Below are 17249 nucleotides of genomic sequence, written 5' to 3' on the forward strand. Positions count from 1 at the left end.
TGTGACCATTTCTTCTTATTCAAAGTTAGATGTATTACTTCAGGTGAGACCGGTTTTAGTAATCAAACTATATATTTATGAATGGTTTTGCCTGGAAAGTGTTAGCTATGAAATCATGCCTTTTTTTTTTTTTTTTTTTTTTTTTTTAATGAAATGGGCTATACATTCACATAGTGCTTTTTATAAATATTCAGGATTACATTCTGAACTACATAAAAATAAAACTGAAAATAAATATAATTTCCAAACTGAAAATATTAAGACACCAAACAAGAAACCTCATTCACATATCATTTTATTTTTTTCATTTCATAATTTGCTTCCTTAATAATAAAACAAATCTTATTTTCACACATTAGAACAGTTTCTAGCATAAACATCAGAGCAAGAGGCTTTAGTATCAGATTTTAACCTTGCCTTGCATTTCTCGTTTTTGTTTAAGCACTACTTTTCACTGATTTAAATTATCTTCTGAGCATTTTGATATGACACTCAACACAGGCTTTCTCCTAAACATGACTTTTGCTAACGAGCATTAATATACAACTTCATTCAACCAATCACTGTTTTCACATACATTCAAAGCCTTCTTTTTAACACTTATGACAACATATTTGCTGATACTTTTAAAATTTCATTAATCTTTGTTTCAAATAAAAATGGAAGCAAACTGAAATTTACAAAACAAAATTTTATTAAAGAAAACTCAAGTGTGCTTGAATTATCAAAATAAGATCTAACAGAAACAGTTTGTCATTAAAGGTCTACAGTCAATTAGCAAAATTGTTCTAGTAACCAGACTCCACATAGTTTTCAGGCATGCAAAAGCAGAGAACGGTGTTTTTGGAAAGCCTGCCTAACATTTATGTAGGTTAGATACCTGACTGCTGCTGGGATTCCATTAGGAATTGAGTGTCTGCTACTGTTTGTTTGGGGTTTTTTTTCCTCAGATGGTTTCTGGCACCTAATATTCTCCATTAACTTCATCCAGAACTTAGATTCTCTTTACTGATCTAACTTCATCCCCTTCAAATTGAATTAGGAGTTACTACGTCCAATCTTTCACCACCTGTTTTTCAAATGGAAGCCCTCTACTTTTTCAACTTTCAGTTCCCAAATTTAAGCTGAATGAATATAATTCGAGCACTATAAAGAGTTCTCTGCTCCTGCAAAGATGACTAAAACCAAAAATCAAGGCAAAATATTTTCTCTGGAACAGAATCTGAAAACATGTTTGATAGTAGGTAAATAAATGTCAAGATTAGCTTCACTCTGAAGTCCACAGATGGAGCACCATGACTCTGTTCTGTTTATAAATCTGGCTTCCCTTTTGATTTTGCATTCATTTAGAAAACAGCACTCTCACTAAAAGTTGAGGAAGGCTCATGTATACAGTATTTAAAATTTTAACAGATTACGGCAAGTCTACATGTAACACTGCCATGATTCCAAATTTAATTATCAAGAATTTATTTTATTTTTCAAAAGGTATTCAAGTTTTAAATGACTAAACCAGCACTTCATAAGAAAAGTTTTTATCCACTGTACAGAGTACAGAGTACAGTACTTTTCAAGTAAAAGAATCATATCCTAGAACTACTTACCAAATAAACTGAGAATGAAATAGATTTCTTTTAAGGCAGAAGTTCAATTATATACCAGGTTAAAAGCCACCACAATATTAATTATAACTAACTCGTTTGACATGTAAAAATTTGCATTCATAACTATTAACTCCCGTGCTAGCTAGAACTCTACTGATGTTCCAGGAAGCTCAGCTGGAGATATAGTTACCCTCAGAGGCTAAAGCTATGCCAGAGTAAAGTCAACCTACTCACTACTTTTTCATTATTAAACAAACTGCGCTCATTTATGTTAATAAGTTATATAAACTATTTAGAAAGAGGAAGTATGAAATATTGACAATGACAAAACAGATTTTAAAAAGCTATCATTGAAAAAGTTAGAATACATACATATTCAGAGGAATTTCAATGCTTAAAACCAGATTCACAATGTTCATCCAGCTGCAGATTAGCGTACTAAAAAAAGTTAAGAAAATACTTTGTGTTTCAGTTCAACTGCACTTGATTCAAGTACAGCTTGGGAGTTGACTGATATAAATTAAATATGGTCACTGCCTCAGCAGCCAGAAGTAGAGAAAAATGTACATGTTCACAGGATAAATAGAAGTCTCTTCTTTTGGCGAGGGGCAGGAGGGAGCTATCTCACTCCAATACGGGAGGTCATCCACTCCAAGCCTTGGCATAATCTGGAAGACAAAGAGATGTTATATCGGTACTAGTTCTAGTCCAACATCATTAAAGAATTTGCAAATTTGGAGTTTAAGCGATGAAAAAAATCCACAAAGTTCAATAAAGAAAAGGAAAATACAAAATGACCCTCTGCAAAGATTAGAAATAAGTTCTTTCAGGAAATTCACGTTGGTGTTAGTAGTATTCTAATTTACCACACATTACTATACCAAGCAGTAAGCATTTACCCTTCTCCTGTCAAAGCACAACAGGACTGAATGTGCCATGGGTGATCCTTTATGGAGCTGAGGGTGAGGTATGTAGATATTTCAGCAGCTGTCATGCAACCTTTCATGTCCTGCTTGTTCGCAAAGATGAGAACTGCAGCCTTCCGCAAATCCTAGAAGTAATTTAGAGTATTCATAAGAGTTATTATAAAGAACTAAAGGGTTATTGCATTAACTGAATTTCTTAAAAGAACTGTATTCAAGCTAATCTACAATTATACAGCAGCATGGAGTTTTAACACATTAAAAATTAATTACATTAAGAATGAAGAAACCAATTTATTCAGAAGCATTCTCTACAACGGAGAATGAAATTCTAACATACTATATGACTAATCTTTTGGTATTGACCACATGTTCACATGTTAACTAAAGGTCTTGTTAAAATGTATTTCATAAAGCTCCAAACCATCCATCCAGCAGAATTATTACTGGATAAACATTCCAAAATCTACATTAGATATTATTCAAATGGAAAAGCCTACTAGATATCATTCCCTTGAAAATACTTTTGACTTCATTAAACAAGTTCTGTAGTGATTAAAGCGGTAGTTTAAGAAAGCTACCTAAATTCTTGTAAGTCTTATCTTGTTCCAAAAAAGGAGCTCTAATAACGCTGCAGCAGCTTTAGTAAAAACAGAAACTAATAAAATGTTGTTTTGTTTCTGTATGGAAATTAGGATACCACACAGCAATGAGATGAGAACTGGGATGTATGGTTTTAGGAGTGCAGAAGGGTAAATAAATGCAATATCCAGGAAGCTGACAGTTGTAATTAAAAGTGTTCAACACATTTCAATGTATATTGAATTCTGAGACTATTTCTCCATCAAGAAAAGAAAAAAAACCAAAACAAAACACCTTTCTGGTTCAATGTTGAAAATGCACTCCTACATGTAATCTAGTCTAGGCCTACCAACGGTTTTCAAGGGACAGCGTATTAAAATCTTTATAACACTGAAAGCTAATAAACTACATGGGAAAACTTCACTATAAAAAGTCATCTTCCCACCTTTTTGGTAGTGTATTTGCTTCTTACTAACAGACCCAAACTACATTAATATTAAACTTTAAAGTGAAAACTCACTTATTTGAAACAATGCAAATCTCTCAGCGAAATGAACTTCAGTTACTTGCATTATACTAAATCCTCTTCCTTCAAAAATGAAGATCCTTAGATTTAAAACAACCCTAACTTAGCTTGAGTGTGATCACAGAAGGTTTTAATGGGCTTTAGCTAATCCAATATAGATGTTAATTTAGGATGTTTGAGGGAGTTGACCCAGTGTTGAAGAGTCGTCAATACAACATATAATAATAAAACTACAAAACAAATAATTCAGAAGGGAACTGAACTGAAACTGATTTATCCACAGTATTATATATGTGCCTTAATTTTAAGGAACAGGACTAAAACAAACAAAAAAGAGAAATGGAATTGCCTACTTTCTAAAATAATGTAAAAAAAAGTTTCTTGACATTTTCAACATTTAACAGAAAGAGAGAGAGTATGGTGGTGAATCTAGTTACATTAATATGAAGCTTAAGATTCTTTTACAAGTTCAACATTTGTAAAGACTGATTTGATTACAATCAAGCAAGTCCTATTTCAAGAGTGCTTCATAGTAATTTTCCTATTTATTTATGATTTACGTGGTTTTAAAATGTGACCAACATACACATACATTTAGGCTCAGAGATTTTTTTTGTGACAGTGTAATTTTTGTTAACATACGAAGCATGTAATTTTATTTGACTGTTACAACAAAAAAAAAATCTACTATCCCAACTCCCCACTGTACCTCATGAGCCAGCATTCTATAAAGTTCTTCTTTTGTAATAGAAAGTCGCTCTCTATCAATGCTGTCAACAACAAGAATGATGAACTAGGGGAAAACACAATAGTCCAGTATGTAAGTACAAAGTATAAATTTCAAAAAGCACGTTTTCAAGAGACCACTACCACAAGTCTTCCTATATAAGACAGACATAAGACTTTCGGATCACACCAGAAAATAGAACAAGAGGTTTAAAATCAGTTTTTGGCTAGAGCCCTGGGATTCATACATGAAGATTATAGTTTCAAAATAAAAAAAAAAAAAAAAAAGAAAATAAAAAGATTGTGCTTGTAAATTTCAGCACTGCTACTAAGATCTGCTTTCACATACTATGGTTAAATCTCTTTAGTGGATCTTCAGGCCCTACATCATACACAAAACAGCGATGTAGGCACCAAAAGCACCTACAGGTAGTGGATTACATTTAAAATGTGGATGACAAAATTGATATACGGTTATCAAAGAAAACAGCTATTACTGTCCACTACTTGCCTACTCAGAAAACTATAGGGTGGGGGTTTTTTTCCAGGAAACTGAAATCGAAGCTCCCTCTCTTGAAAGAAGCATTTTCAGTAATTCATCATCATCTTACAAGGCTTAAGAAATATTACCTCAGAGTAGTACATAGACCTCAATAAGCTATCTATCTATAGGGCTTAGCACTAGGTTGTTGCACAACACCTTAAAATTTGCAAAGGACCCATGCAACTGGCCTCTCACTCATGACTTTGCACCCTTCCAACTAGGCACCTGGAGATGGCTGCAGCAGTGATTTTATCCTTACCATTCCTGCGAAGCACATTATTCTCATAGCCACCCATGCATTTGTGAATCCTGAGACACTGCTCGGTCTGGTATGTCAGGTGTCCCATGGGAAGCCATTGCCACTGGTATGAATGTTAACTCTTCTACCCCACTCTTTCTGCCCCTGGTTTTGCACCTTCTATTTTATAGCTCTACACCAGAGAAGAAAGAGACCTGGCATTCTGCAGTAGGCATTACTCTAGTAAATGCTCATAAGCATTACACAATAGTATGCGTACACAAACTGTAACCACTAATCACTGCTCTGCCCACAGTGTGCTCCAAGCAGCGCTAACAGCATCATAGGTGGGAACAACGAGTAGGGAGATCAAGCATGTTCTGATAAAAACTATACAGATACTGGGGTGGGGCGGGGTGGCAGTGGCAGCAGTGAATTACAGGGAACACATGCTACACTGGAGAGGAAACCAAGGAGGTGACATTCATCTGAGAGACACCATCACTTCTCTGCCCAGATGGGAATCCTTCTCTCTTTAACTCCTTGTTGCCACCCCCACCCCCCACCCCCACCGATAACTTAACCAACGTAACTCCCCCCCCTTTCCTCTCCCCCCAAATCTTGTGTCTGTAAGCTTGTCTCAACATCCTTTCGGTGAGAACACAATCCTACTCTTAAAACAGAACTGCAGAATTAGGCATTTAAGTTGAAACTAATTGGGACAGGTATGCACTGAAAAGCTTATTTGTGGGGTTTTTACATTACTCCAAAGATTTTGTTTAGATTGCTTCAATTTACAGATACGGAAAGAGAGAAAAGAGAGATAGCAACAAAAATGGAGGATTATAAATCACCACTATAATTTTCCAACATATGCTCCAAATCACTTTGCCTTATAAAATTAATGAGATTCATTACCCACTGAAAATGACCACACGGTATGAAAAACGGTATGAAATACCAAGTCAATTTAATGCTGCTGTGACTTTGAGATGTCTAGCAGATGAGGAAGAACAGTACCTATCAGGGAAGCTAGGATTAGCATACTAAACAGACCCCTTTTCTTCCTCAAATATTTCTAGCAGACAAAGCTTCTAAGTAAAGAGAAAGTTCTTCTTTCCAAGTGCTACAAAGCGCTGGATTTCAAACACTTACTAGCCAGAATATGATTAAAAACAACCCAAAAGGATCAAAAAAAAGAACTAATAAATCCATCGCCCCAAATTCCAAAATCAAAGATTCTCAATGGACAAATGTCAAGAATGTATTGTTATTGTACCAGATAATGCTGGCAGAAGTCTCTTCACCCTCATGTGCATTTGTCTTAGATGTAGCTATACTTTTCTAGGTAAAATAAAAAATAAGTTTAGAATACCAGAGATGAAGGTTGATATGTCATCACCAGACTTTCAGTAGATAAAATGTTTCTGAACATCCGGGGTGGATCACTATAATCTGCCCTCCTTCAAAGGGCAACACAGGACAGAAAACCTAACTTTACAGGAGGATGGAATGCTCATATAGTAAGTAATATTTACAAGAGATCTCTGCTTTTAGTAGAAATGGTAAGAAATTAAATAGAAAAATTTTTACATCAATGTAATCTGATTTGGATTACAGAGATCTTCTTGATCCGTAATGTGTTTTGGTATCATTTGATTGTCTAGGAGAAAAGTCTACCTTCACAGTTTATACCACAGATCAAACAACATTACTGTAAAGAATACAGGAAAAATACTTCAAATATTACCAGAAAATTGGCTGCATACCAGAGACATCATACACTTTTTGGGTTTATTCTTTCTCAAAAAGACTGAACAATAGTACAGCTGCAATCTTTATATAAATCTACTAATATTCCTAATAAATAAATATAAGTACAAAAAAAATTAGTGAATTTGAGATTTCAAAGCAGCTTCTCATACCTCTGTGTTTGAGTAATAGGTATTCCATGATGACCGTAATGATTCTTGTCCTCCAATATCCCACATTAAGAAATGAGTGTTTTTCACCACTATTTCCTCTACATTGCTTCCTATGGTTGGAGAAGTATGAACCACTTCATTCATTAAGCTAAAGGAAACAATACCATACCATAAAGACCAGCCAGTAAAATCCACAAGGCCTGTCACAGCTCAATTACAACAAATCTATTGTAGAAAAGGTAAGTATGTGTAACTCTGATAAAAATAAAAAAGATTAAAAACATAGGCATATTTCAAAAGCCATACATTTGAATTTTTATAGAAATAAAGCAAATATTGAAGAACAATTGTTTAGTAAAAAGATTAGTTCAACCTGAACTTGGACTAAAAACCGTGGTTGAAAAGTTCTAGTTTGCTTTTGTAGCAAAGACTGTAGACACGGTTAAAGACACCAGCAGCAACAAATAAGCACATAAAAGGTTTACAACAAATGGATAAGCACCTGCACTGCAAGAGGTTTCCCTTTTTAAAGGACACACTTTATCAGATACTTAAAATGCACTTGTTCCAAAGCAGAAGCTGCTATTCTAAGGATCCCAAATAAGGGGAACGCTAAACTGCAAAATATAAATCAGAATATAATCTTATCAGAACACTCAACTTAGTAACTCAATATTAAAAACAAGTTCCAAAGGACTGTTTGTTTACATAGCTGAAAATTTCTCAGTTCTACCTTAAACTTTGTCTAAACTACCTAGAAAAATGTTATTTTGGAAAACATCCATCCTCTGCTGCCTTTGTACCCAAATACATTTGCAGTAATTTGGCTATATCCTCTTACTTTTCCACAATTACAATAGCAATTATGTTCCTGCCAATATTCTTGAATTTATCATAGATATTCTTGTAATGCCAGCAAGATTTGGGTGCAACTCTGCTATTTAAAATGCTTAAGGTAGGACCTAGACAAGATAAAATACTATTTTGAGGAATCCTCCATCACAGATTTTTGACACTGGTATTAGGAAACATTTGGAAACATTTATGGATTTTTGCAGAGTGGCGACAGTTTCCATTAATTTAAAAATCACTTTCTTCTCTGCATTTCTTGGTGACAGGATTATGTCTATGCTTACAAATAAAGATAGGCTTTGATAGCAACAGAACTTGCAGTTCACTTTGTCCTTGTGTGTACAATTTTGTTATTCAATTTACAGTTCAGTTTTAAAACATTGCAGTTCCTTCACTTATCCTTTAAATATTTACTCTGTTTAGAACACCAGATATACCATTAATGTAGAAACTGTGATCTAGAACCCTAGAGTATCCGCCAGGTTGCAAAGCTGAATTTTCAATGATTAAACAGTGACAAATATTAAAATGTAAACAAAACCCCAAAATAGTTCACATACTTACAATTGGTAAAGAATAGTAGTCTTTCCAGCATTATCAAGTCCCACTATGATTACTTTGTGCTCTGCATGTACACAAAAAAGCAAGAATAAACCAGGGGAAACAGAATAAATCAGTGGAAACAGCAATAATTATAATTCTGTTTAATCACTTTTCTTTACTGAAGAAAGCAACTGCTTGTTTGTCTTCTTTCAGTAGCTTACACAGAATACTGGTGATTTCAGGACAGGAAAAAACCAAGAAAATCCACAAAGCCTCATCTTCTCTTGAGACTACAGTCTCAGGAGAAGTCAGTACTGGAAGTCTGCATAAAGGAATGGTTACTAATATGACTACTTTTTTTAAAAAAATCTAGTTTTAGAAAGAAAACTACAATGAACAAATATAGTAGTGTATCATCTTAAGAACATCACCAAACACCTAAAGACTGCACAAAATATTAGCCTAACACTCAAAGCTCAGTAATAACCACCTACGGGACCACCACCTTACTCGCACAGTAAGAACTAAGGGGAAAGCTGTATTTTGAACAGATCACAAATTCCAACACTGCAGTTTCTGAACTGAAAAGTCACAGAATGGTCGAGGATGGAAGACAGCTATGGAGGTCACCTGGTCCAACCCCCTTGCTCAACCAGGGCCACCTAGAGCCAGTTGCCTAGGTCCGTGTCCAGATGGGTTTTGAGTACCTGCAAGGATGGAGATTCTATCCAACCTCTCTGGGCAGCCTGTGCCAGTGCTCAGTCACCCTCACAGTGAAAAGGTGTTTCCTGATGTTCAGAGGGAAGCTCCTGTGCTTCGAGTTTGTGTCCACTGCCTCTGATCCTGTCACTGGGCACAACTGAAACAAGCCTGGCTCTGTTGTCTTTGCACCCTTGCTTCAGGTATTCATATATATATTAACAAGATCCCCACTTCAAGCCTTTTCCTCTCAAGGCTAAACAGTTCCAGCTCTCTCAGCCTTTTCTCATATGTGGGATGCTCCTGTCCATCATCTTTGCGGCCCATCACTGGACTCTCTCCAGTACGCCATGTCTCTCTTGTACTGAGGAGCCTGGAACTGGACACACCACTCCAGGTGAGGCCTCACCAGTGCTGAATAGAAGGGAAAGATCACTTCCCTTGACCTGCTGGAAAGCCCATCTTATAGAAAACTGACCTTCAAGCTGCTGCAATGTTATTTTTTTCCAGGCACAGGGGAAACAAAAGCAAAACCAAACAGAAACAAGAACACCCCCACCCCTACCCTGAACTTAGATGGTTATCTATAGTTAATGCTTAGACTTTCAGATACAGCAGCACAGCCAATTAGAATGATGGTTCTTTTGATATATATGTGAAGTTTGAAGATACCAATCCACTTACTGACAAAAAACCAAATCACTTGAGAGCAGAGAATTTACAAATGGATACTAGAAGTAAAACTTGCATAAAAAGTCTGTGAACAGACTAACTTTTGAAAGGGTAATATTTAATATTCTAGGGCACTTATTCCAAAGCAAAACATGGTTCACAGCTTAAAGATTTCCTTTAAAATGCCATATTTGATCTACAAGACTTACAACAAATTACTAAAAGCTCAGAAGATCTATTATAAATATTAAATTGGTGGGGGGGGGTTCCCATAAGTGGGTGGTCGAAGGAAAAATAAAAGTATTTTTGTTTTGGGTTTGGGGTTTTTGAAACCCATTTACATATAATAACCTAGGTCTTTTCATTCTGAAAGTGATTTTAATAAAATGTCTCTTGCTTGGGACTTTCAGTAGTTTTGTTATGTGATACGGCCCTAACAAATGTTGAAATGTGTTTCATTGTATAAGTTCCCCTACTAATGCATCCTGCCAACACATTCCAAGGAAAGAACATTTTCTGGCCTTAAATCCACTGTATCTTTAACCCCATAAACAGCACCACCAGTAATTAATAACCTTTCCCAATACATAAATGGTATGAAACCCTCTCTGCTTTCAACTCTAATAAACCATGCCACATCGCTAGACTGTCAATCTCTTCTTCAAATCCAGTTAGATTTACAAGGATTTCAAAGTTCAAACATAGCAATACCCTTCTGCTGTTTTCAAAACAGCTACATTGTCAACTACTGCCTAAGAAGATTACTTTACTTTTGCAACATTCTGTTTGAGTTATTTTCAAGGAGGAAAAGAAAAGGAGTCCCAGCCAGGCATTACACTGCTTTTTCCCACCTTCAAATCAGAATACAATGTTTTACTTAGGAACAAAAATGCAAAGTATTGGATGAAACAATATCACACTACTTGCAACGAAAAGAAAATCTCCATTGAGATGACTGTTTTTGAAAGCCACTGAAGCATGAATGGTTCAACTCTAGCTGAGGAACAAAAGGTACAGCTAATCTGCGTTACTCCATAGTCAAATGGTATTCTATACAGTAACTGAATAAGCACAAACAAGAAACAACCACACAAGTGTTAATTAATGTTGATTTGGGGATGAAAATAAGATTAAAGCATCGGTTTCCACCTTTTAGTAGTGGCAGTTGCTTTTAGAACTGCCATTACATTTATGCCATACATTAACTACATTACATTTATTATACATTATTACATTACATTTAGAACATTTCATTACATCTATGGTAATGGAAAATTCTTCAGAATTTCTATCTGGTTAATTACAGAATTTTTACTTAAAAACTGCCAAACTAAGACAGAACAAAATTTTAGCAAGTCAAGGATTTGTTTAAAAGAGCAACTAGTAGAAGATACATACTACAATTAAAAGAAAGGACAATTATGGATTAAACCATAGGCAGTGATTTATGCTCATATTTATGTTCTGTACTTACAGATTGAGTCAAATTTCTCCCTTTCACTGGCTGGTACTCAAACTCAGGTTGTGTTCTAGTCATTAATATCTCCCCAATCCACCATGTTCTTGGCACAGAAAGGAGAAAATTCATAACAGAGTTGCCAGAGCAGAAGAGCAGCATCTTTATAAATCAGGTAGAAACAGCAGAAAAAAATAGGTAGAAGAAGTAGGTATATGCAGGGAAAAACCCCCACAGTATTAGGCTACTGTTTAAAAGAATCCAAAGAATTCTGTTATATCAACCATCCCTGGCAGACTATTAAAACATATATATATATAGTATTGTTAAAAAAAATATCTCTGGCAGTCTAGTATTATAAAATGATAGGACAGTGAAGATTATCATCTTGCATATGTTAGAAGGAAGATGTAATACGCTCCTTTCTTCGTTTACTCGTCTATGTTTCTCTGTGGTAAAAGGACTTAAAAGTGAAGATTAAATTCTCACAACTTTGCCCTTTGGTCTTTCCAATTTGCAAAAACTAAAACTAAAAAAAATAATCTAAATACTTTAATGATGAGCAAGGCTCTTCCAACATATTTGAAAGAAGAAATGAATACTGGACAGGTTACCAATATTTTTTAGGGCATGAAATACAAAACCCACATCTAGTCCCAAAGAACAATAATCTTGAGGACTTCAAGGCTGAAGACAGAATGCAAACAGAAATTTGCTTAAGAGGAGGCAGGAGGAATAGCATTTTACTAAGCTTCAAAGATACTTCAATACAAGGATTCATGCTGCACACTAAAAGCTACCTTAGAGTCTTCTTTCAAACACAACAGAATGCTTAAACACAGCTGTATTTCCAGACTTGATTACAAAAAAGTAGTGAAACTGACAATAGTGTTCAGTAGTTGCTGGAACCAAAATCCATGGGTTTTCCAGATAATGATCTGCTAACTTGACTGTCTGTACAGTCTGGGAACTGTCAGCAAACCTAAGTGAAGTAAACAGTGGAGTTACAGAAGTTCAGCCACCTTGACTTAGAGCTTATCATTATTTGTCTTACAGCAGTTTTTTAAACACATATAGTATTTATTCAGAGCAACGCGGAAGGTTTTGAACAACTACCATTCAAAAAAATTAAAAAACAGATTTGTGAACTTCTTGCAGAACTCTATCTACCACACACATACCTACAGGAATAAGGTATTGACAACTGTCAGAGTTGCCTTTATCAGGGTTGCTGACATTCACTTCTGTTTTTTCCTTATAGTTTCATTAAGAGCAATCATTATAGTATTGATAGAATGGTAAGTCAAGCAAGTTTTATTCAGCTACGCTTTAACACAGGCAGTAAGTTAGTTGCTCCACCATTTATTTATATTACTACATGTTGCTCAGAATGTGCCATCTGAGTACTGAATCACAGCATAAGCACATTATTTTTGAAGTCTGACATACTATTACAAGTTATTTTCAAAGTAAGTTCAGTCTCAACTTATGACACTTTATAACAATGTTTAATGGCTGCAAGGCAAAATATTTTAAATGGAAACAATGCTTGGGCAATGTTTTTTGTCAATTTCATTAATTAGGAAAAATAATGAGGAAGCCATCAGTAAGACACTCAGAAAAAAAGTCTATTTTTAAGTCAATTTTTTCTCTTGTAAGTACCTCTATTTCAGTTCACACCATTCAATTACTAATTGATTAAGAGACAATACGTATTGAGAGCTGAAAGACAGAGAAGTGCTTGCTGTCCTTCCTCCTCCAGGCTTTAACCTCTCTTCTCATCTCCATGACTTCAGTAAACAGGAAGATTAAGACCCTGAAACAGCTTTGACCATTACCACCATCAGCCACTGTTTTAAAGACTACTGCCAAGCTCAAACTGGAAATTAATCCTTCCAAACACATCCACAGAGCTAAACAGATATTCCATGACAGACAGTGCTCAGGGCAGAGACTGCTAGCCTTCTCCTCTTTCATTAGTCACTGACTCACAGATCAGCACAAGCATCACCCCGTTTCCTTAAACTGCTCTGCGATGCAGCTTTTCTTGTTCAACAATCCCACATGCCAGATTTGGAGAGTAGATGGTGCACTGCAATGGAAAAGCAAGTGCATTCTACCAGGAGAGCAGGAAAAGGAGCTAAAGGCTTTCCCCCCCTAGAAGTTCCCATCAGAGGTCAAAGCCACACAACACTATTTCAACCATTGCACTTTCCACCATCACCACTCTGGGTCTGCCAGACTGGGCTAACCATAATCAGTATGGGCTGAACAAACTGGAATAATTTTTGCTGCATGTATAGTGAGTTGAAATAGGACAGAGAGATTCAACTCCCTGGCAGGAAAACACAGATCATAGGGCTAAACCAGCTGAACACAAATATTAAGAAAAGCGGCTGGAAGAGGTCAGTAGGTAACATTAGTCAACAGACGCTTATCAGTAAATGTCTTTAGAAACAGATTAGGTCAAGTCTCTTGACCTTCCTTACAGTACCTCATCTTTACCATTGGAAAGGATGGTAAGAAAATCAAATTGCAAGAGTAGCAAAGATGATATGTAAATTAATAAAATTACACTCAATGTTAGTAGGATCTCAGGTACCTTCATTACAAGGCTTTCCTGCCAGGCAGAAGTCACTCAATGAACTCAGATTTCTATACATTGCACATCTACTCTAACTGCACTGAATCCTACAGCAAAAAAATGCATGGGTCTTATTTCAACATCTTAGTTATCATAAGATGTGCATTTTTCAGAAAGCTACCAACAGATCTTCTTCCTGTCTGTTAACAGTATTAGCTCAACAGTTGGTATTTCTTCCACGTTGTCCAAACATTATTGATCAAATACCTTGCAGATTTGGCATTTTCAGCTCAACTACTATTCACATTTATAAAAAGCAAAACTGCAGTGCATAATTAATACTTGACTGAAGTGCCAACAATTTCCTGTTCTGTATCTTCTAACACTTAGGCACACCTCCTCCCCCATGCTCTACTTGATGGAAGACAGATGGCACTTTCTAAATCTTTGTTTTGTTTAACCTTTCATTTTGCCAGTATCAAGCACTTCAGACTATCAGCACAACCCATACTAGCCATGATGAACTGATGCCATGCTCACACAGACTGGGGTCTATTTGCATCTTTGGAATATTCCCTCTGTATAGTCAAAGTCATTGTGTAAGCTACTGTGCTAGTCTGCTCAACAGTTTAATGTGACAGTCTACGAATTCTCCAAGAAATTGTCTAGATTTGATGTAACTCAAAGACCAGCTCAGTAATCACTATCCTTTATTATTACCAATAATATTTGAAGGAAAAAAGTTAAGTAGAGAATAATTTCCCACTAGATGGGGAAAAAAAATATGTTTGAAGAGAATTTTCTAGGGTGGAATTTCAATTTTGGCCATGAAAAGAAACTCACTTTGTTCTCTACAATCACCACAAGAAGAAGGGGCAAAAAAACCCCTCAACAAACCACACCAAAGAGAACCCCAGCAACAAAACAAGATCAGAATACACCTCAGAAGCCTCTCCTTGGGACAAAAGCCAAATGGTAAGTATTTCATGGCATTGCCCTATCTATCTCAACTGTGATAATATTTTCTGTTAACATTTTAAACGTATAAATAACTTTCCTTTCAGAAATTAATATACAGTAACAACGTTTTTTCCACTAATGAAATGGAATCAACATAATCTAATGTTGTCATGTACTAGCAAAAAACCAAACCAAACTCAAAGCCTCTTCCTTCCTTCCTGAAGATAAATATTGACATAATAAAGTACCATATAGACCAATACTAAAAGCTACCAGAAGTTATCTCCTGATCAGTTCTCTGCTTATAAATGCCTCTTCAGAGTTCTTCATGGAAGAAAAGGAGTTGCAGATTACAGTACTCTATGAAAACCAAGACAGTACTTAATAGTTTTCTGGAGAACAGGGGAAACTTTGAGTCTTACCACATGGGTTTCCCAGTTCAAATAAATAAGAATCTTCAAATAAACAACAGCAACAAATCCAGAAGACTGTTCGAAGACTTCAGGAATGATACGGTGGAACAGTGTATGTGGGGGAAAGATAAATAGTCTAGATCTTCCTCCCACACCCATTCCATGAAAAGACAGTTTTGATAGATGGATGTTAACATGTACACACACTGAGGCTTTGCTCTCGTATTTACAGAATTAGAACGGGTTATGTGCACTCACAGTGACAAGACTATTCAAGGGACACCAGGTGTACCTGCCTTCCAAAACTTGGGAAATTGTGTTAGTAACATGTTGAGCACTGCACGAAAAACCTTAACTACCCTTTGAGTAACTTTAAAGCAGGAATGAAGCATACATTTGGAAACCTGATGGGAGAACAATATCAGTTTGCCTGTTCCAAACTCAAAGCCTCAAGGAAAAACAACACAAACGATAAATTCCTTATTTTATTTTCTCACCAAAGAAGGCTAGGTAAACAAGGTTCATCAAAACAAATAAAACATAATTTTCTATTTTTATGATAACTGTCTGAGCTAGAGGTGGCGGCCACCACAAGTTTTGAACTCAGGATTAAGGCATGAGCCATGGCTGCGGGGCTGGGTGCGCCAGGAGGGGAGCACAGAGAGCTGTCCCCACCTCACTCTGGGCTTCAGAAGTTATGTTCTTGGGGCAACAACGAAATGTAACTAGAATCCTTGCCTCAAAGGCCCCAACACAAGTTTGGTGGCTTCCTCCTTAATACTAAAGATAAAAATAGCACGACTTTCACAGCAGAGCCCGAGTTAAAAACGGAGGATCTGCAAAGACAAGACCTTCCCCTTCCTTCACCGTCCACCGAAGCTTCAGCCGCTACAACGGTGGAAGATCCCGGCTGAGAGGCAGCAGCGCCGGCCGCGCCGCCAGCCGGGAAGCGCTACTCGGGGTCCGCCCGGGACGGCCGGTGTGCCCGGGGCGGCGGGGTCGCCTCAGCGGGGAGAAACAAAGCCGCCCCGGGCATGAGGCGCCGCGCAACCAGCGCCCGAGGCGCCGCACAAAGAAAAGCCCAAGTTTAGCCTGGGCGCGCCCTCCGGGCAACCCGGGGAGCAGAGCCGGCCGCCGCCCCCCGCCCGCGCCCCCTCAGACCCGCTCGCCCCCGCGCCGCGCCGCCCGCCCCCCCTCCCCGCAGCCAGCGCGGACCCCCGCGCCCACCTTGGCTACCGAAGAGACTCCACAGCTTGGCGAAGATCAGTCCCATGCCTGGCCTCGACTCCCCGCCGAGCCCCCAGCGCACCCAGGGCTCAGCCAGGCGGCGGTGCCGGCTCCGCGGCTCCCTTCGGGCAGACGCAGCCCGCAGCGGCCCCGGGGCAGCGGCAGGGCGGGGGGCGGGGGGACGGGCACACGGCACCGCCCCTCCCCCGGCCAACGGCCGCACGGCGCGAGGGGCGGTCCCAACGCCTACGCGCCTGTCGCGCTGCGTCACGCCGTGCGTCATCACGTAGGCTCGCGGCGGGGCGGTGCTGCGCGCGGGCGGCGGTGGGGCCGGGCCGGGCTTGTCCCCGGGGCTGGCCAAGAGACCAGGGGTCTGGGGTCTCGCACGGCCGGGGAGCGGGGAGCCGCCCCGCAAGGGAGGGGTGCGGCCCGGTACGCTGCTCTCCCGGCCGGGGTGGAAGCGGCCCCGGCGCCGTGGCCGGCCTGCGCTGGCAGCGTTCTTTCCCCGTCACCGTGTCGTTCGGCCGGGCGGTGCCGTGGCTGGTCCACGGTCTTCGTTGACGGTTGGGAAGGGCTTGTCGTTTTTAATGCTCTCGGTTCTTTCCCGTATAGTAAAGCATTACAAACGCCTTTTCAGCGCTGTGCTAGAGGTTCTTGCATATCGACCCGTTGCGTGGGTGCCGCAGGTTTCTTACTCGGCAGCATCTTGGGGAGGGCCAGTGTAAGAGCACGAGCTCTGCTCCGCCTTAGTGAAGGAACCTGCAGGCACTTACCG

At 38.5% G+C, this 17249-nt stretch overlaps 1 protein-coding gene across 1 annotated transcript; it reads right to left on the reverse strand.

Moving 5' to 3' along the window:
* Nucleotides 1–278: 278 nt before the first annotated feature.
* ARL5B (ARF like GTPase 5B) lies at nt 279–16884 on the reverse strand. Its single transcript, XM_080382806.1, has 6 exons — nt 16475–16884; nt 8485–8545; nt 7069–7216; nt 4345–4428; nt 2504–2655; nt 279–2272 (listed from the first exon to the last, which is right to left on the reverse strand). Exons 1-6 carry the CDS (start codon nt 16755–16757, stop codon nt 2224–2226), a joined length of 777 nt encoding a protein of 258 aa, XP_080238932.1. The 5' UTR covers nt 16758–16884; the 3' UTR covers nt 279–2223.
* Nucleotides 16885–17249: the final 365 nt, after the last annotated feature.

This window comes from Falco punctatus (genome assembly GCF_963210335.1).
Source record: "Falco punctatus genome assembly, chromosome: 4".
Taxonomy (NCBI): domain Eukaryota; kingdom Metazoa; phylum Chordata; class Aves; order Falconiformes; family Falconidae; genus Falco; species Falco punctatus.

Coding starts and splice junctions, on each gene's coding strand:
- ARL5B (XM_080382806.1), bottom strand. CDS start 16,757: ATGACGCACGGCGTGACGCAGCGCGACAGGCGCGTAGGCGTTGGGACC. Junction 7,217..8,484: donor ACTACTATTCTTTACCAATT/GTAAGTATGTGA, acceptor TGTTTCCTTTAG/CTTAATGAATGAAGTGGTTC. Junction 2,656..4,344: donor ATAGAATGCTGGCTCATGAG/GTACAGTGGGGA, acceptor AATTACTTCTAG/GATTTGCGGAAGGCTGCAGT.